At 38.7% G+C, this 19,674-nt stretch overlaps 1 protein-coding gene across 1 annotated transcript in view; it reads left to right on the top strand.

The window, feature by feature from the left end:
* PPP3R1 (protein phosphatase 3 regulatory subunit B, alpha) overlaps nt 1-19,674 on the top strand; it is a 34,956-nt gene that overhangs the window by 11,226 nt on the left and 4,056 nt on the right. Inside the window, exons 2-5 of the mRNA XM_088521287.1 lie at nt 11,299-11,338; nt 16,830-17,006; nt 18,831-18,890; nt 19,340-19,524. Coding sequence (XP_088377413.1) covers nt 11,299-11,338; nt 16,830-17,006; nt 18,831-18,890; nt 19,340-19,524 — 462 coding nt within the window. The remainder of the gene's footprint in view (nt 1-11,298; nt 11,339-16,829; nt 17,007-18,830; nt 18,891-19,339; nt 19,525-19,674) is intronic.

A 19,674-nucleotide genomic window follows, 5' to 3' on the forward strand; every position in this document is an offset into this window, starting at 1 on the left:
TTTGAATATTGTCAGCTTTCTTGGAAGGTGCTTGGGACAAAAACTGGTGTCTGGTTTTGTTTTTCCCCAAATCCTTGCAGAGAAAGGGAGAAGCGGGAATAGCTTTAATTGGCAGTTAATATTTTTCCTCTAATGTTTTGACTCATTTGGTAGTTTTGTGTTAACTCATTTGGCAGACTATGAGAAACTAAATAACTCATATGTTTTAGTAATTGGTCATAAGTGAATGACTCTCTTTTTCTGTTCTCTCCAGGTTCCCACTGATACTGACGTACTTTTGGCTTAGTATTGAGAATGAAGTTTTGTTTCCTTTTATGTAAATATTACTTTATTTTTCCAGCACTGAAGTTATATTCCACACAAGTGCTCACACACAATTTACTCTTCCTAGTAACTTGTGAACAGAATATGGTTTTTCTACTAATCGAAGAATTTAAGTAGAGAAGGTCAGATACAGTCTAAAACTTAGTATCTGTTTCATTAAATAGATATTGCTATCCAATTTTTGTTCCTTAATCCCTAAATCTTGTCCCAAAGAACAAGATCAACATAAGTGTATATTTTTTTTTGTTAGGGTTCTTTTTTATTTTTTGGTAGATCTTCCTATCTATTCCTCTTCTAGTTTCCCTTCAAGCATAAATTGTTTTTGAAGTAGTGTGGCCTGTTTCCCACTCCCTTTGGTGTCACTTCTCTGATATTAAGGTGTTAGCTCTTCACCCCGATAGCCCCATAACACAATACCTCTTGTTACCTCTTGTTAAATCTTAAACCACATCCTATTCTTTTGCCTATATTGTTAGTTGTAAGCTTTTAAAACCATACAGTTAACCATAAAACTGCCTTTCTTGCTATAAGTTAACTCCTTTTGTTATATGTGAAGACTTATGTATTCTGTAAATCTGTTTATCTGTTTGTTTCTTGGGCTTGTGTATAGTTCTGAAAATACCTTAAGTCTGAGGAAAAATCTGGCTGCCCAGCTCTGGGTACTTCTAGGAAAATGTGCCCCAAACTTTGCTTTAACCAGACTGTTGCAAATAAATGAAGCATCTTGCTGTTCAATGAAAACATTTCTGTCTGACTGTCAATTATGCACCAAATATATCATGCACCAAATCTTTAGTATATTGAAATTAGTATATTAAAAATAGGTCTTTCAGTGACCATGGTTATGAAATAGTGCCTCTGAAAAAAGGTGGCCAACTATGGGTTGAATTTCTCTTATCTAAAGCTCTGTATTCTGTGTGTAGAGTTTTCTTGCTTTTTTGTGATCCTTGTAGCCTTCTCTGAGTCGTCTCAAATTTAACAATCCAGAATTTGAATTTGCTCCCCCAAAAAAAGTTTTGAAGGGGTAGAGCTCCTCTGTGGGCAGCTCAATACAAGTTTCAATGTAGTAAAGTAACTGTAAATACATTGACAAGTTAACTTAGGGAAACCAGATAATTTATGACCTGTAGGAATTTCTTGATTCTTAAGATTCTAATTCTTTTGAAAGCATTTCAAGGAAATGCTCACCTCAAAGTTGCACACTGAAAATATATTTTATTACATTACTTATTTTGAGGCTCTTTGCTTAATATTTCTATTTTAGAAATTTTGAGAGACACTCTGTCTGATCTAGATTAGTAGCAGGCTTATTTTGAACTGAAAGGTGCCGTTTCATTCTTTCATATTGGTGTCGTATAGGATGTATTCTGTATAGAGTTCATATCCTAGCATTTTGTTACCTTTCTTCTGTACAGGAGAAAGGAACTTTGTGGTTACCTTCTAGTCCACAGAGCGGGCGGATGTGCTCTCGATCTGTGGTGTTGAGTTCAGTGGAATGCTGCATGCTGGGACTCTGCCCCTCGACGGGGAAGGGCAGTGTGCTGCACCTGGGGAGTTTTAAATCTCTGCACCCAAAAGTTAATGGAGGCTGTCTCATCATCATGGGTAGTGGGGTATATTAAATAGAGCACTGGTAAATATATATCCATGCTCAGAATCCTGGCACTACCTATGATGATGAGACAGCTTCCATAAACTTTTGAGTGCAGAGATTGTAAATCCCCCATTTAATATGGAATTTGGCCACTCAACAGCTTTTGGGTCAGTATCAGTCTGACTTTTGATTTGAAAACAAGCTGACATTTCTCTTGTGGAAAAAAAATCAGAGTCCATGTCTGCCTCTTAGTAGCGATAGGCTGTTTCCCCAGAGTCTTTAGCCTTCTTGGGGTTTATATATTGCAGTCCCTGGGGTTAACCAGTGAAAACATGTCAGAGAAATGTAGTGATCTTCTGTGTTTCAGACTCAAAGAACTGCTGTGCCTGGAAGTTCTCTGTTATTTCCATCTGCATAAGAGGCTTTACAGGTCAAAGTAGTATATTGACAGAAGCAGAACAAAATAGAAGATTCTCTTGCCAATACGTTTTGTGACTAATCTGGAAGGAATGGGAGGGCCAAGCTCTTTTGCTCCAAAGACTAGGTAACACAAACTCTTAATTGCATTAAAATGTACTTTGATTTAGCGGTGACAGTACATTGTTCCCTTTTAAAAGGTGACTTGCTTCAGCATCTTCCTGACAAATATTCTGTTCCTTGGCTTTTGGGGAATTTGTGGTTAACTTAGGTACTTCAAAAAAGCAATGTTCTTACGACTTTTCAAAATTCATGCAAACTTCAGAAATGACAGCTCCTGAGTGATTGCATAAGTAGCTTGAGTTGTTGTTCCTAAACAGTAGTAGTTAGATAATTTTACTTCTGGTAGCTCCTAGTAACAAGCAGAACATTATAACTTAACTCACAGAAGTTATTCTATTCTTACGACTTCTCTTAAGTTTGCTTTTGGTTTTGGGGAGGGTTGGTTTGTGGATTGCAGTTCTTATACAAGATAGCGAAATCTCTCATTGCACAAACTTGCATGACACCTTGGTTTCTAGTACCTGTGAGATTGTTCTACTCTTTATAATGATGGAATTGGTTTGTTGGTTTTCTCACCATGTGGCATGAACTTTCCTTACCTCGTTTCAAGAACGGTGTGGTGTTTCCAGTGCTCTTATGTATCTCCCTACCCATCATTTTGTGCCACTGGCACAGAGTTCATAAAACAACAGAAAACTTTCATTGGGGTTCTGGCATATTACAGATCCATGAATGAAGCTGTGTCCCGTTTAAAGCAATCTAGTTATCCGTCAAGTTTTTATTATGTCAACATCAAACTTGCACAAGATGTACTCCCACCTCCCGTGAAGGGGGTTATCAATGATGACTGGAAGTGCATCCTCCGATTTGATGGTTGCTTTCTTTCTCCAAGTTCAGGAGGAAGGCTTGGTAGTAAAACGACTTTCTATCTTTGATCAATCCGTCTGCCTAGAAAACCAGTTTTGTGAACGGTCTGCAGAGTTTCTGCAGCTGTTCTTCTATATATTGTTATGTTTTGTGTGACGATTAAAAAACTTCTGCCTCTGGTTTATGTGCAGATGAATGAATGCAGTGGTGTGTGTTTGTGTGTATAGGTATGTGATTAAACTAAGTACTTGACATTTGAGATCATGAAAGTTCAGGTTTTGTTAAAAGCTCAGCAATTGTAACTGGATTCGAACTGGGAAAGCTGTGGCATCTGTGTACATGAATATATGAATCACATAATCCCTGCTGAAATTAGATAAACTTTACAGATTGCTACTGGATGCCTCTTTTCAGAATTCAAGACGTTAACATTATGTAAGGCTTAGCTACTTGAATATATATATATATATATATATATATAAAATATGTATATTTTACACTTCTCTGTTCCATCTATCATTAATGTCTCATTTTGCTGTGTTTAGACTGAACCCCGTTAAAGCTATGCCCTCGATTTCTTTGCCTCTCCTCTGCAGTAAAAGGTTTCAGCAGCCCTCGGTAGCTGCCTCTGATTCTGGGTTGAGATCATGCTCCATTTGTTTGGGCTTCCCTGTGATGTCCTAGAATAGCTGCCTGACTGGTGCTCTTAAGCTGTTAATAACTCCCTGTGGAGAAGACCCCCGCGCAGCCCGGGATTTAAATAGAGCAGAGGATGCGAGCGGCTGCTGCCAGTTCTGGGCCGAGCGGCGACGTGCCCGGTCGCTGCTGGGCCCCAGGAGCAAACTGCAGCTCTTGGGCTTGCAGAGCCTGCTGCTTCTTGGAGTGAGAGGGGATGTGGTGACATTGGATTGGCATCAGAAAGAGTAGGGTCTGAACAAAATGCTACCTGTTTTGCTATGTACAAATCTACAGAATGTATCCTAAATAAGTGTCTTTTGTTTTAAGTCAGTCTCGTGAAATGTGGCCCAGTCAGTTGCAGTGCTTTGTTAGGATGCTAGTGAAGAACAGCAGTGCCAGGATGCTGTAAAAGCCTTAACCTGACTTGATCCTACTATAATTCTAAATCTGGCAATCCCCTTTGCCTTGGTTCATTATCTCTGATGTCTGCAATTTAAATGCCATGTTCAAGAATTAGATACTAATCTATTTATTTATTTATTTATTTATTCAGTAAGATGCAAGAATCATGACAACAATTTTTAGTTTCTCTGTTTATTGTGGGGCACATCTGCCTTAGTGAGCATGAGAGACTTCAAGTGCTTGAGTTGTAGTTGAATCCAAAGTTAAAACCATGAGAGAAATTTTGAACTAAAATCAAAAGCTCTTTATTCTACTGACAGCTATGGCTGGGAAAGCTCTTTTTTTTTTTTTTTTCTTTTCTTTTTTTTTTCCCCCTTCCTTAAAGCTGCTGTTGGAGTAAGTTAAAGTCACTGCTGAATTGTGATTATTATTATTATTTAACATTATCCAATTTCAGCCTAAAGCTTTGCAGGTGTTAGATCTGCTCTTGAACTTTTACCTGCAACATCTCATTGGAATTACAGGCTATAAATATGAAAATATAGGGCCAGTGCAGAGGTTTCATAGCTTCTGTAAATGCCTCTTGTGCTCAAAGCCCTGGAGAAAGTAATTCATTGCTCTTTATTGCTGTAATGGTTGCCTTATTTCTGGTTGACTAAAGAATAAAGAAGCAAACAGTGGATATATCTCCAATGTAAAAAGAGACCTCGTCTTTCTTAACATAATTTTGACAGATTTATTTGTAATTTATGTGTCTGTTCCATGAAAGTAACTTTGTGAATAGTCTTAGAGTGTCTGGATGTGTTGATGACTTGGAAAATAGTGGGAGACTGGGAGTGGCAGTGCAGTGCGCTGCTAGAGGAGGTCACACCTGATGTTGCAAACTCACTGTGTGTGAGGTGGGTGTCACTGTTTTTAGGTATTCTTTGAATTCTTGCTGTGCATCAGAACCTTGAAAATAAGTTTGAGAAATTGGGATAAAAAAGTGAAATTGTCAATACCCTTAAGTTGCTTTAGCTTCTGTGTGTCTTATGAAGCTAATATCTTCGCTTCCCTTAGTTCTGTGGTATTACAATATCTGACTTAACATTAATATAGTCTGAAAAAAATCAGAGATATATATTCCTTTAGAATTTAAGTAAAAATCCTGTGTATTAAAAATAGGTTCTGTTATTGGAAGTATTTAAGTACGCTATCCAAAAGATCAGCTCAGTTTATCAGTGGAAAGCTCAGAAGATTGCTTAATTTCTTGGAATCAGAAAAACAAATACTAAGTTCCGTAGCTGTATTTATTCCCATTATAAGTGTCTGTCTTCACTGCAAATTTATTTTTATAATTGAATATTCCTGTTTAAACATACAGGAAGATAATCAGTACCATGCTTTATGTTGATTCACTGATCTTTCTGATAGTCCTTTCCTCCTAGGCTAAGATACCTTTTCTGTGGGGCAAGATATATTCATGCCACTCCTGAAATGGGTGGGTTGGAAGTGTTTTGCTTACTGCTTTTAGTCATACCTAATTCCTGTTTATAACTTATTTAAAGCCATGTTTATTTTGGTATGTTCAGAAGTTTGGACATACTTGTCACTTGCGCTCCAAAGATAATCTTTAGGCTTTGATTCCAGTATGCCACATATGAAATGTGCAAGTTACAGTATGTGAGGTCCTGCATGGTTTTCTGACCATCAGTTAATTTAGTAATTTGAATATTAATGTGGTTTAAAGCCTCATGGGCTTCGTCAGAAATTCATTTTAATAAATATTTGAATCATTGGGACTGTATGGCATGGTTGGTAACCATGCAAAAGCTTTTGTAGCTTTGGTGGCAAACACCACTTTTCTTGGGTCTGCTAATTTACCCGCTCACCTGTGGGTGAAGACTACATTACTGACCAGCATGACAGCCAAAGCTCTGGTAATCTGCTGGAATGGTCTTTAAAAAAAAAAAAAAAAAATCTCGTTACCAAGTTGGCAGTTCTTCAGTTTGAAAATTGTGATGTGAAGAATGAAGTGAAAGAAGTGTCTGTATTAGGTAATTTTCTTTAATCCTTAATTTTGGTGGTCTGGAAGGTAACAAAAATAGGAAGAAACATTTTGCATTTTTGCAGAAGAAGGATTTGAGGGGGATATCCTTGACGTCTGAATGCCAGACTTGATCATCTTGCCTCGGAACACTCCCATTTTTTGGTTGATGACAAAGGGTTTGTCCATGTGCGTATGTATTTAATTAGAGAAGCAAAATTGATCATCTTCAGCTGTAGTTCTGCCCCCCAGCTGGTATGGCATAGTTATCTGTTTTAATTGCACACTGCAGTTTGTTTCTTGCTATAATGAAGATAGCTACTCTTTCAGAAGTTGCGGGCTCCAGTGCAGGAATCACAATGCATTTCCAACATGAGTTGGAGAAAATCCCATGATGTAAAAATAAGAATGTAGAAAGGCTCCATTGGGAGTGTCCCATGGGAGGCTTTGGTACACAGATGTAGGAGCCCACTGCACTACTGGAGCAGCCTGTGAGCCCAAAGCCCTTTTAACAAGGATCAACGTATTGCACCTCAATTCTTGGCAAGGTCCTGTTGAAATCAGTAAATAGCTCATAACTATTTCTACAGGGATACTAAACTAATCTAAAGAGCCACTTGTGCCACCTGTTGAATTAATGTGTTGTCTGTTTTAGGAGACAAATCAAAAGCTCTGAAATATTCCAGCTTTTAAGATGTTTTCCGGGTGTTGGTTTGTACATGTAACCCCTCATGCAGAACCCTCTAGGGGGCAGAGTTTCGAATGAGATGTAATCTAGCGTTGTGGCTTGTGTCATGGTGACATTTAGACACGCTGAGAACTGCTTTATCGAAGTAAAAAAGCGTCTGGAAACCGTCCCTTGTGTTTAAGCTCTGAGTGACTTGGAGGAAAAAAATGCTTCTAACAGAAGTACCTTAAACAAATGGATCTAGACAGTGCTGCATTTTTGCTAATAGGTGCTGAATAGCAATTTTGCATGCTTGTCTCTTAGTGTTCAAGCTTTTTAAATATGAACAACTTAAGCTGCAAAGCTTAAATTTTGTGCCAGTATTAAATTTCTCTTTCTTCTTTTATTCTCTATTCACAGCTCTTCGCCTCTTTCACCAAGAGGAAACTTTTGTCAAGATAATAGTTGTCCGTAACCTTAGAGGAGCATGTACATAACTGTTTTCACAAATAATGAGTAGTAATTGAAGTAACTGCTAGCAGAAGAAATGAAGAAACATGCTTTTATGAATAATACGTAAAAGAAATAAAGATTAAAGGATGTTAATAGATTATCCAATCAATATAAAGCACAGCTAGGAGAATGAGGAAGAGGAACAAATAAGTGGAGAACAGGATTGCAAAAAACATACTTTTGTTCTCAGTGAAATGGACTACATGCTATATGAAACTCCGAAATATTGTAATAATATGGTTTGATTTGTCACTAGTAAACTGGTATTTCTTCAGCACTCAGAATTTGGTCATTCTTCTGTTAGACTCTAGACTGTTTCTTGATCTGTAATTATTTTGGTCTAAAAGTCACGATTTTGTTGCTAATTAGCCAGGAATTGGCTTGTAGGGATCCAACAGCATTGAGTAAAAATTCATGGCTGATCTAAAAGGATAAGTCTATTCAGAAGCATTGACGCTGTTCCAGCTGCTTGATTTTGATAGTGTAACTCCAGAGACAAGAGTTCCTCTCCAACGTTAGGGTAGTGATACACAGATGTACCTGAACAAAGTGTCTTCTGTGTTAGGCGTAGGTGCCAGATGAGTGTGCTGTGCTAAGAAGTGTTAATGCTGTCCAGGCTGCCTTTCTGCAGCAAACCATGTGTGGCTGGCTTCTGGGTGCCAGGATATTCCCACTTCATGGGAGATGCGCTAAATGCTTGGCAGGAAATACTAATACTACATTGAACTTTAAGGTTTTCCCCCTTTTTCTAAGGAGAAAAATATGTTATTTTGTTATTTGCCCAATCACAATATTTTCCAGCATTCTTTGAAATGCTTACAAAGTCATGGTGTTATGTTTTAATAATTCTGTACATTAAAATTTTGGAGAAGAAAATTTGTATCTTCCCTGTCCACTTTTTTTTTTTTTTTTTTTTTTTGAAAAAGGACTTACAGCATTCTTTGTGGAATACCATAGCTGCCCATATCTGCCTGCTTTTTTCATAATTCATGAATATGAAGGAAAGTAGCTTTAGGCCTTCATCTTATCCGCTGCATGCCAAGACTTGCAACAAGAAAATACTTTATTTAATACTTGCGTTTCAGGGCTTAAATTACATCACAAATGATTTGCACACATACTGGTCCTGTTTGGAGGCAAATAAGTGACTTTTGCACTATGGTGTAAAATGTGAAAAATAACCTGCCCCCAAGATCAAGTGATCAAATCATGTCTGTGAGGACTGAATCTTTGCTCTGAGTGACCATCTTCATGTGTGCCCAGTTCACAGGTCTACACACAGATGTAGCTTGGGTAATTAATAAAAACTGAAGATTAAAAGCTATTTTTAAAGGGTAGCTTTTTGGATTCTTCTGTGAAAATGAACACTCAGCGCATGAATGACAGGTAATTACCTTTTTAAATGCTCTCCTTAAATACCACAGAGCAAATATTAAATACTCATGTAATACTTACATTATCATGTACTAGATTCTTCTCATCTTTTTTTCTAGATTCAGAAGTTCCAGTCCAGGATAGGTAAGTATTCCTAAGCTTTCTTGTTAGCCATACCTGTTTCACACACACACAGAGAGAGAGAGAGAGAGAGAGAGAGAGAGAGGAGGAAAAAAAAATATAATCTTATTCATTTATTTTTCTTTTCCTCTCCAAGGATACTTTTTTTTCTACACTACTTCATGTAGTAACTTTTCTGTGGGTTAGCATGCGCATCTAGGTGCGTAGTAAAGCTCCTTGCAACATTACAAACCCCATGCAAACGTGAGCATACACTCAGTTCAAGAATTAAAGTTGCTTCTACCGTTTAATTCTTCCTGCTCACTTTTCAGAAGCATCTTATGCTTCTTTGGCCAGTTTGTTTTTAAGGACCTGTACTGGAAATTATTTGTCCCATCACCTGGTCAAGCATGTAAATGCCTACAACATTTTTTAATGTGGTTAAGATACTATTGTATATTTGTGTGTGCATGTGCACAAGTGCACTGGTTTTAATTCAACTTTCTTCTTTAATTTGCAGCTTCCCAGTCTGGTGTTTTTCTTGCCTCTTCATGGCCTCGTGTCTTAAGAGCAGCCTAGCTGGATCCCCTGGTTCCTGTTTCTTCCTGCTTCAGAGTTCTCTGATTCCGTTTTCCCCACATTTAAAATTCCATGCCCTTTTATTTTCACGCACACACACTAAGCCTTTACTACCTGTTTTGGTCTTCATGGTTTTCGTGAGACTGGTTGGGTCTTGTCCAAGATTTCCCATGTGACGCTGTTCTTTTGGATTCCCTGCAGCCAAGGAGAAGTTTCTGGTGTTGAACAGCTCAGTCTTGCTTTTCAGTTTTTAGGGACCTGGCTGTCCCTATCTGTTTCTGGTCTTCTATTTTATCTTGCTGTAAATGCATTAGTATAGAAGTTAAGGATGTACCTTTTGCTACTCCGCTTCAAAAGCAAGTCTTATTAATTTTTTTGTAAAGAAGCGAGGGAATTTATGCATTATGGGGAATAAGGATTCTGGGGGATAAGGAATATTAGGTCCTGAAGAAAAAAGCAGACAGCCCCCCCTCCCCACAACACATCTCCTCGTGGAGATGTTTAGATTCATGAGATGTTTGTTCTGCCCCTTTCCCTCCTTATTAGGAAAAGCAACCGCATGCTTCTAAGCTAAATGCAGTACTTCTTTTTTTCCTCCATCAAGTAATCTCTTTATTTCTGTGCAGTTTGTGTAACTTTAAGGAGTCTTTATGTGCCCATATCGAACCGGAGTTCCTTGTGCTCCATGCCATGCAGGAGTTGCTGCGGAATTGAACGTGGTTTAGACTCATCCTAAACGTTTTTACTTTCTCGTGTAAAACTTTGCCTTGTGTATTTTCTTGAAAGGGTTGATTAGGAATCTCTTTGGGTATGTGGTCTCCAGGAGGAGATTAGGGGTGTGTGTTGTGATCTTCTCTGGCCCCAACAACACTGTGGGGAGACAGGTACTGGTTTTATTCTCTTTTGGAGTTCACGCTGAAGCAGCTGCAGGTTTCTTTATGTGTCGGTTCAGAGTGGCTGCACTCGCACAGAGCCTTAATTTGCCTGCTGTCACTGGATTAAGGTGTGTCTAGGGTTTAAAGCACTAAGCATTAACTTTCTATTCTGCTACAACATAAAGGCATGTTAAATTAGTCCTATACAAAAATATTGAAAAGTAAAGCTGCTGCATCTGGATTGCTGGAAGTTTGTTATTTTTATAGTGGTGTTTTTAAAATATTTTTTCTCTAATACAAATCATTAGAGGGAGGGAGGGTTAGTGGGGGAATATCTGATGGAACTTTTTCCTGCTATTGAAGTAACTTTTGTCATGGTTATTTGTAAGCATTTTTCACACTTTTTTCATATAAAGTATTAAAACACCTTTTTTTGTGAAGTTTTGATGCTAACTTAAATCCTACTTTAACTAGGCAGTGGTGTTCACACTAGTAATAAATGCCCTTTTCGGTGTTTAGAATATAGGTTCAAAGCTATTAAACTTCGTGATCTTCTGGACTTTTAATATTGGGAATAATGAAAATATGTTTACATTGGAAGATAAAACTGAATGGCTTTATATTACTTTTTACATTTTGGTAACATAGAATACAGTAGTTGGTTTTGATTTTAAAATATAGACTTTTAAAGTGACCATGTAACTTGTATTGCTGAAAATCTTTACATTGTTGAAACTTAAAATGCTTCCTCAAAGTTACCTTGGGAGTAATTACAACCTTTTTCTTTCCTGTGTTTCAGGGGAATGAGGCAAGCTACCCCTTGGAAATGTGCTCACACTGTAAGTATTTTTATCACAAATTGTATTGTTTGAGAAAGAAAACTTGAATGTCAATTGGCAATTGATAATACAACTTGCTTATGAATTTACCACTGGAAAAATTTCACAGTTTAAATACTCTTCTAAAGAATAAAGTTAAAATGTGAAAAAAATGTCTTTGAAGAATACTCTTTTTTGCTGTTTGGTTGTAATTTTGATTATAATAGTGCGGAGTGTACAATTGTTATTTATATTTTATATATAAATTTATATTTATATTTTACTCTAAATATAAATATGTGTGTGTATAGGGGGTGCGTATGTATATATAATTTTTTTTCTTGTGTATGCCTGCACCCAGGTATTTAAGTGAGAAATCAGTTAAGTTAGTGGTAGGCGCTTCTGGCCACATGAGCATAAAGTTCATTGCTTTATCCTTGTGAGGTTAGTTTATCCTGTAAAAATGACAAAGTATGTCTTGCCTAAAGATGCCCAGAGAAATGGTTGTTTTGTAGTGTCCCTCTGTAAGAGTACTTTTAATTGCTTTGTTCCTTAAACTTTTTTTTAAGTGCTAAATCTCACATCTGCTTGTATTCGCGGTCAGCTTGATCCAAACTTGCATTCTTTGATCATTGAGATCTTTCTAAACAGGACCGTAAGTTCTTCAGGATAAAGCTTATCTTGTAGACTGCTTCCGTGCACTAGTCGTAACCCTGTGTCTCATCGCAAGAGTCCCAAGCAGTAATGGAATCACAGAAGAGTCTTACTAAATATATTTTAGCATTTTTTGCTAAATTGTTGCAAAAATAATTTGAAAACCCTGTATGCCTAATTATGTACAGGTCTGTATGAATTATAATTTGAGTGATCAGCTTGCAAATACTCCGTGCATGCGAGGAGTATCTTATCTGCCTCACTGAAGCGCTGTATTGCTGGCTCACACTCTAAATGTGTACGTCGTTCAATGTGCATGCGAGTGAAACGTCCAAATTTAAGGAACACTTTAGAGCTCTTTCTGAATCATGTGTCTATTTTTAGCTGGCTGCTGCTTTGGTCAGGTTTTGCTTAGAGGCAAATTGCCCCCTGTAGATGGTTCTTCCTGGCAGTTTGTGCCTCATCTGTTTAATTCTTCTTACTTGCTCAAAATAGCAGCATATTCCTCTTCTAAACTTCTGATTTTGGGAAAACTCAAAGCTCTGTTTATTTGTAGCTTCTGCACTGCCTTATTTTATTGCTGGACTTGTCTGCCCCTTTCCTTGCAAAGGAAGAGAGGATTTCCACGTAGTTTTCTGTGGTCAAGCTGTATTTTTGAGATACCATGTAAATCTGGGCATTTTTGCAATTAAATCTTTTCTGCTCTGGTCTCACAGGAAGGGAAAGTGGGCTGCTTCTCTCAGCAGCAACACTTCACATACATTAGGGAAAACATGGCTCTCAGATCGTTTTCTTGATTGTATGTGAAGAAAAATGATTGCCTTGTGCTTAAAGATGCTTCATATTTGGAGAAAAAAAAAGATGCAATTTTTGGAATAGAAACATATACAGTAGCACTTGGAGAATAGATACGTAAGTACCTCGTTGTTCAAATGTTACATGCTCCTTCTGCTTCCAAGTAGTTTGACTGTCAGGGTGAAAGTTTCTTCAGGGTAAGACCTGAAAAGCTCCTTGCAGCTCTTTAGCTGAAGATTTTGGATAGCTAGATTTTGAGGAGACCTTTGTCAGCCAGTGCTGTGGCTCTAGGTCAGAACCTCTGTCTGGCGCTACAGTTGCCTCTGCTGCAGTGTGTCACTTTTGTAAGGAGAATTTTGCCCTCACGTTGGCAGCTCTGAAAAGCAAATTGAGACTGTTGGGCGGCAGCTGTGCACCACTGATTAGTCGTGAAGGCTGCTTTTACTGCACTCCTTCACTCGGCTGCTAGGGTTTTTCAGCGCATTGCGTTCCTGTGCACAGAATGTCTTTCTCCAGCAACCATGCCGTGTTGGAGAAATCACGGAAAATCTAGAACTGCTTTACACTGTGGTTTGTCAGTCAAGCTGCATCCAGCTACCCATAAGATTTTCTTTTTTTCCATCACAAAGAGCTGAGAAGTAAAATAATTATTTTACAGTATGCTTTGATTTTAGACTAAGATGACTAGTATCTCTTTTCTAACTTAAGAAATAGTAATTGACACATCTGATGTAGTGAAAAGGATTAGGCCAGCTGTGTGTAAGCATAGACAAGTGGTTGAATGTGTTCTCAAGGGCATCATCTTTTTGAAATTTGATCTACCAGACTGAAATGGCCGTCTTGGTTGCTTAGTCTGGAATGCTATATTCATGAATCAGACAAGATCGTAGATGTGAGACTGTAGAGGTGAGAACTTTCGTTGAAAGTCTCTCTTATTTTGAGTTCTCTGCAGGCAATGCCTTGAGAAAACACTTCTTTCCCCTCTCCTTTTCCCTTCTCTCCTTTTTAAAAGTTTAAGATTAGTTTCAGAACACATTTTACTTGCAAAGAAGCTTTATCTAATTCCTTAACAAGACCTCTGTTTATACTGATATCTAATTTGAGAAATATATCTAGACTTATTGCAGACTTGCTTTCTGGTCTCCTTTTGTCTTTGTAGTTTTATCTTTGAGCTAGTATCTGAAAAGCCAAGATTTTAAATATGTGTTTAAACATCTAGACAACACATTTCAGAAGTGCTGAGTCCTTTCAGCAAGGGGTGCTGGGATGAACAGTATTTCTGAGACTTGAACACTGCACAGGTGCCTCCAGAAGTGCTGTGTGCTCTGCAACAGTAATGTGCAGCACTTCAGAATATGTAGGCAGTTATCCCAGTAAAATCTCAGCGAATCACAGATCTGGATTTTTAAGGAATTCGTGGACAACATTTGGAACATCTGCTCTGTACTGCTGTGTCCTGGGGAAGCGTGGAGCCTTCTCTAAGAAGGCCTGCTGAGGAGTTCCATCTTGAGGATGGAACTACTAAAACACCACCAGAATGCTTCTGAAAAATACCTTTCTAGCAAGCTGTTTTCCTACAAGGAACATGTAGATCTTGCATTTTAACCTGTCATGTTGCATTTTTAGATGTATGTAAATGAGTTTGTTACCAAGAAGGTATTTTGACTGTAGAATTTTAATGCCGCAGTTGCTTGGCTGAAAGAGGAAGCTTTAGAAAATACTGTCTTTTAAAATTTATTTATTTATTTTAATTTGGCACTGTCAGAAAGACCTTCCTTCTTAATTAAAAGGCAAATGAAATGCAGAATGGGCAGGGAAAAAAGGCAAATCTGTGTGCTTTAAAACCCTGAAGCACCTGATCCTTGCACAGGGCTATGAGTAAAAACCCTTTCAAGATAATCATTTAACCGCTGTAGTTTCCAGTCAATTAGTATCTTTTGCGGCCTCAGGCACGAGTGCCCTGTGGATGGGATAATGTCCGGAGCATCCAGGGACTGCAGAACTTCACCTGAGCCGTGAGGTTACTGGGATGCTCAGTGCAGCCGGAACTCCTGCCAGCCCAGGCCTCTGAGTCCCCCGCAAATGCTGCTTCTACGAGCTAAGCAGAGCTTGACCCTCCTTGTTTTGCTCAGCGGTTTTATCACCGGTTCATGCTTTTGCGGACTCGGACCTCCTTGGAGGTGGCGATCCTAGTGGCGATCTCTGTCCTAGTCTCCTGAGTCTGTCTTGTTAAGTTCTGTCTCCTACTGCCCCCCTCAGTCCTTGTGGCTCCAGTGCCTTCTCTGTATCAGAGTTACCCTCTGACTTGCGTTCCAGGATAGTTGAGTTGTCTGAGGCAAGAGTTGGTGAATACCTTTGATAAGTGGTAAGAGGAAGCCTTCTGCCCTGTCAGACCTTGTAAGCATCTGTACTGTGTCTGAAGTTTGCTCTTTTCTGTTCTCAGCTACTGCTGTTGTGCATCCCTGCATTAGTGACTAGTTGATATATAGATACTGACAGTGGGAAGTTTAATTGGAAGTTTGTTAGTGCTCTGGTAGAGGATCAGGTTACTGAATCTGCTACAGTCTTCAAGCCTAAGTCTCCAAGCTCTGCATATTGGCTGACCTTACAAGGGAAACTAAGTGCCATGTGCTTCTATTCTGTACTTATCATAGAATCATAGAATGCTTAAGGTTGGAAGGGACCTCTAGAGGTCATCTAGTCCAACCCCCTGCACACGCCTGTGCATGTGGCACAGGACTGCATCCAAGCGGGTTTTGAAGATCTCCAGAGAAGGAGACTCCACAACCTCTCTGTGCAGCCTGTTCTAGTGCTCTGTCACCCTCACTGTTAAAAAAAAAAAAAAAAAGAAATTCCTTAAGTTCATGTGGAACTTTCGGTGCTTCAGGTTGTGGCTATTACCTCTAGTTCTGTCGGTGGCCACCACTGAAAAGAGACCAGCACCATCCTCTTCACTCCCTCCCTTGAGGTACTTATATACACTGATTAGATCCCCTCTCAGCCTTCTCTTCTCCAGGCTTCATCTACTTCATCTTCTTAAGCTTTTATAAGATGTGTGTAAAAAATGGATCAAGTGGTACATATGTGAAGTACACAAGTAAAACAATTTATTTTACAATTGGAGCAAGTAGACTGAATGGACCTGGGAAATTTTGCAGAAAAAGCTTGTGTTAGGGTGGGAAGGAAGTTTGTGTGGGAAGATTGAAAATTTCATGCTCTGCAGGCTGTCTGCTGGGTTTGCTTGTGCCCTCTACCTCTGTAGTGCTTCTGAAGATCCTCAGGTCCTCTTTCCTACCCGCATGTGCTGAGTAACTTGGAAACAAACTTTGGTCTTCTAAATGAAACTGGATGCAAATTTCCAGGTTGTCACAGAGAGAGTTTTCAGGCCCTTTAGCATGGACAACACGGCAAAATCGAAGATCCTAAAGTAAGGTGTTACATGTTAGAACTGAACCTTGCTTTAAATCTGAAGAGAGCAGATTTAAATCTGAAGGTGGCATGATATTGCTGCAGCAAGAACCCGAACCCCTTTTAGTTTCTGGGACAAAAAGCACTGATTGGAGGCTGTGGTTAAGTGTTTGTCCAGATTTTGTTGAAGACGGAGGGAGATTTTGCTTCTGGTCTGTGTGTGGGGTGTTTCCGAATAGGTGTATGGATGTTGCTCAGCATTGACGGTCCCACTGTGGCGCTGGCAGCGCTTCTCATGCATTTGGTGTGCCGAAGCAGCTCTCCTTCACTGTCATCGTGTATTAATAGAATTCCCTCTGACGTACTCTGTTATTTTACTTTAAACTTAATGCCGTTTCCCTGCAAGAGAAGCTGGGTGTCTCTTTTGTTTCGGGCTTGTATTTGTGAGGGCTGTGTGGCTAAGAACTAGCTAAGCGTGGTCAATCCCTCGGAAGGTTGTGTCAGCAGATGCTGCCCGGGGGGCACATAGCTCCCGCAGCATGGCTGGTGCGGGGAGAGAAAAGGGTAAGTTTGAAAGCACTGGGGAAAATGTTTCATTTAACTAGCAGTGTTTATTGAACTCTTTGTGAGATTTTTCTTTTTTAACCCTTTTCAGTTGATGCTGATGAGATTAAACGACTAGGGAAGAGATTTAAAAAGCTCGATTTGGACAACTCTGGTTCTTTGAGTGTGGAAGAGTTCATGTCTTTACCTGAGTTGCAGCAGAACCCATTAGTACAGCGAGTAATAGATATATTTGACACTGATGGAAATGGAGAAGTGGACTTCAAAGGTAAGAAGCTATGCTTTCTGCTAGTTTCATTTGATCAGAATTCCTCATGCCTCAAAACTTAAGTGCAGCTGCAAGTGGGAAAGGAATTGGGAAGAAAACTTGTTAATAAGGTATTAATTCCACGTAAAAATAGCTGCTAGTGAAACTATTCCCTTTAGCAAGTTTCTCATATTGTAGAACAATGCACTCTTGCATGAAATGCTTAAAAGAGCAAAGTGCTCAGTAGTTGGTCCTATTTATTTATCAGCATCCATTAAGTACCTCTTGAATCATCCAGATGCAGACTTCTAATGGAGGTGCTATCTGGAGTACACCCTTGCACTAAAAAGGCTATGAAAAGGACTAACTTGTACTTGTCCCAGTGTCAGTGTGAGATACCTGACTTGGAGTATTTTAAAAGGGCCTTCTGCACTGTGAAGGTGATGCTGAGTTTGTGTTGTCATCTCCTTTGCAGGATTCTGTGCTCAGTTGTGCCTATCTGTTTTTTTTGTTCGTTTGTTTTTAATGGTTTAAGTAGTTGCTTCAGTCTAAAAGTGAACATTTTGACTAGAGTCTGAAATTTTGAAGAAATATATTTCAAATATTCTTTCTTATTAGAAAGATCACAAGATCAAACGCCTTAATTATTAGTATATTGAAACAATTTCTCTCCCTTAGAAGTGACAGTTCCTGTAACATCAGGAAGGCTCAGGCTAATGTAGATATCTCTGTGGTCACACCTAGAAACTGTGATTCCAGTTTTCTATTGCCTCTTTTTATAGAAGAAAATTTTTCAAGGTGACTTATATTGATGGGTTGACTTTTTAAATAAAATACTAATAAACATATAAGTTATCGAAGTTCTTGAATTTTTAGTATTTTTAAAAAGCTCCTTCTAAACTTGTGAATGGGGGAAAATATAGTGCAATTGGAAAACTCTGAAGACTTTTTATTGGTGGTGGTTTCTGAAGCTCTGTAAATTTGTGTTGCAGTTCACAATGCACTTGCAAAAATGATGCAGTGAGGGAAGATGCTATATAATATATGATATTAAGCTATAATTAATAGAATTATGAAGAGCTCTTTCTTGTAGGTGGGAACAGGAAGCTGTCGGAGCTAGTTGTGTGTCATAAAGAAAGTGCTGTTGCTGCAATAGGTGGCAGTGAATTTTAACATGTTGTCTAACTATGTCTGGTTCACTTAAATTTTTGACCTCTATTACAGGGAAGCTCAGAGGAAAAGACAAATTACTAGTGGGAATAAACTTGCATATTTTTGATAGAAGACCTTTAGACCTGTAATTATGGAGGAAAAATTAAGCTATTTGGCAGTTCAGCTGCAATTTTGCTCTGTTGCTTTCATTACTGAAAGCTCTAGAGAGTCTTATTGTGGGATCTCACCTGCACGTGTCATGTCTGCGTGTGTTATCCTGGCAAGCATAGTGTAGGGCTGGTACCTTGGATAATGACCTTGTTGTTAAACAGTGTGAACCGTCTCTTTTCCCTGCTTTTCATATGAAGATATCCTTCGGGGGCTTTGTTTTGGTAGAAGAGTTTTCAGCTTGATATAATTCTTGCCTTAGGTTGAGAAATTTGTGTTGAGATGAGCTCTACAATTAAAGTTCCCACTGGAGTAGGTTTAGTCAAGATCTAGATGCATTTTCATATAAGGAATTGGATGAAACAAAGTGTGGGAATAGGTGCCGCAAGGTAAGCCACATCTTAAAGACTTCATGGTAAAGATTCTTCCTGCAATGTCTGAAAAAAATTCTGAGCGTGATTTTCTTGTGCTTGTTAAGAAAAACACTATGGCTTCAAACAAACAAATCTGTTCTGTGTCCCTCAGAGTTTATAGAAGGGGTCTCCCAGTTCAGCGTCAAAGGAGACAAGGAGCAGAAGTTGAGGTGTAAGTATTTTGTTTTTCCTTTTGTAAACAACAACAAACTTTGTCTCTACAGAGTTTGGTTTTGTTATTTAATGGTAAAGAATATGGATTTATTGATTTCTGCTGCCAAGGTGCTTTATTTTTGCTGGTGAGGTTTTTTTCAGTTCAGTATTCTTAGAACTATTTTATACCTGGTTCTTGAAAACATCAGCTGAGATTATGGCTTTAAGGTGGGTTTTTTCATTATGTTGTTTCTGCTGCTTTTTTGCAAAATGAAGCTTAAAAATATAACTGCTACTTTTAACATGTTACAAACAATCTTCACTGTTAAATACAGCATTTTTTCCCTCGGTGGTGCTGAGTGATGTAATGAATGTGCTTTGCAGTAACATCATGACTGTGCATTACCCTGTTATGGCCACATTTGTTACTGAAAGGGTCTTTTTTGTGTGTGTGTTTTACTTCTGTAGTTGCTTTTCGCATTTATGATATGGACAAAGATGGTTATATCTCGAATGGGGAGCTCTTCCAGGTGCTGAAGATGATGGTTGGGAACAATCTCAAAGACACTCAGTTACAGCAAATTGTAGATAAAACCATAATTAATGCAGATAAGGATGGTGATGGAAGAATATCTTTTGAAGAATTCTGTGCTGTAAGTAGATCTCTAAAGAATTTTTTGATAATTTGAAATGAAAATGAAGACGCAGTAAACGTTTTCGCAGGCTGAGGTTATGGAAGCAGGGGGGTGGTTGTGGTGTGGGGGCCGGGCCCTTCTGCTGCGGCTGCGTGGTGACAATCTCGT

The sequence above is a fragment of the Tinamus guttatus genome, unplaced genomic scaffold, assembly GCF_059628265.1.
Source record: "Tinamus guttatus ecotype Peru unplaced genomic scaffold, ASM5962826v1 Tinamus_guttatus_pri_ptg000116l, whole genome shotgun sequence".
Lineage (NCBI taxonomy): Eukaryota > Metazoa > Chordata > Aves > Tinamiformes > Tinamidae > Tinamus > Tinamus guttatus.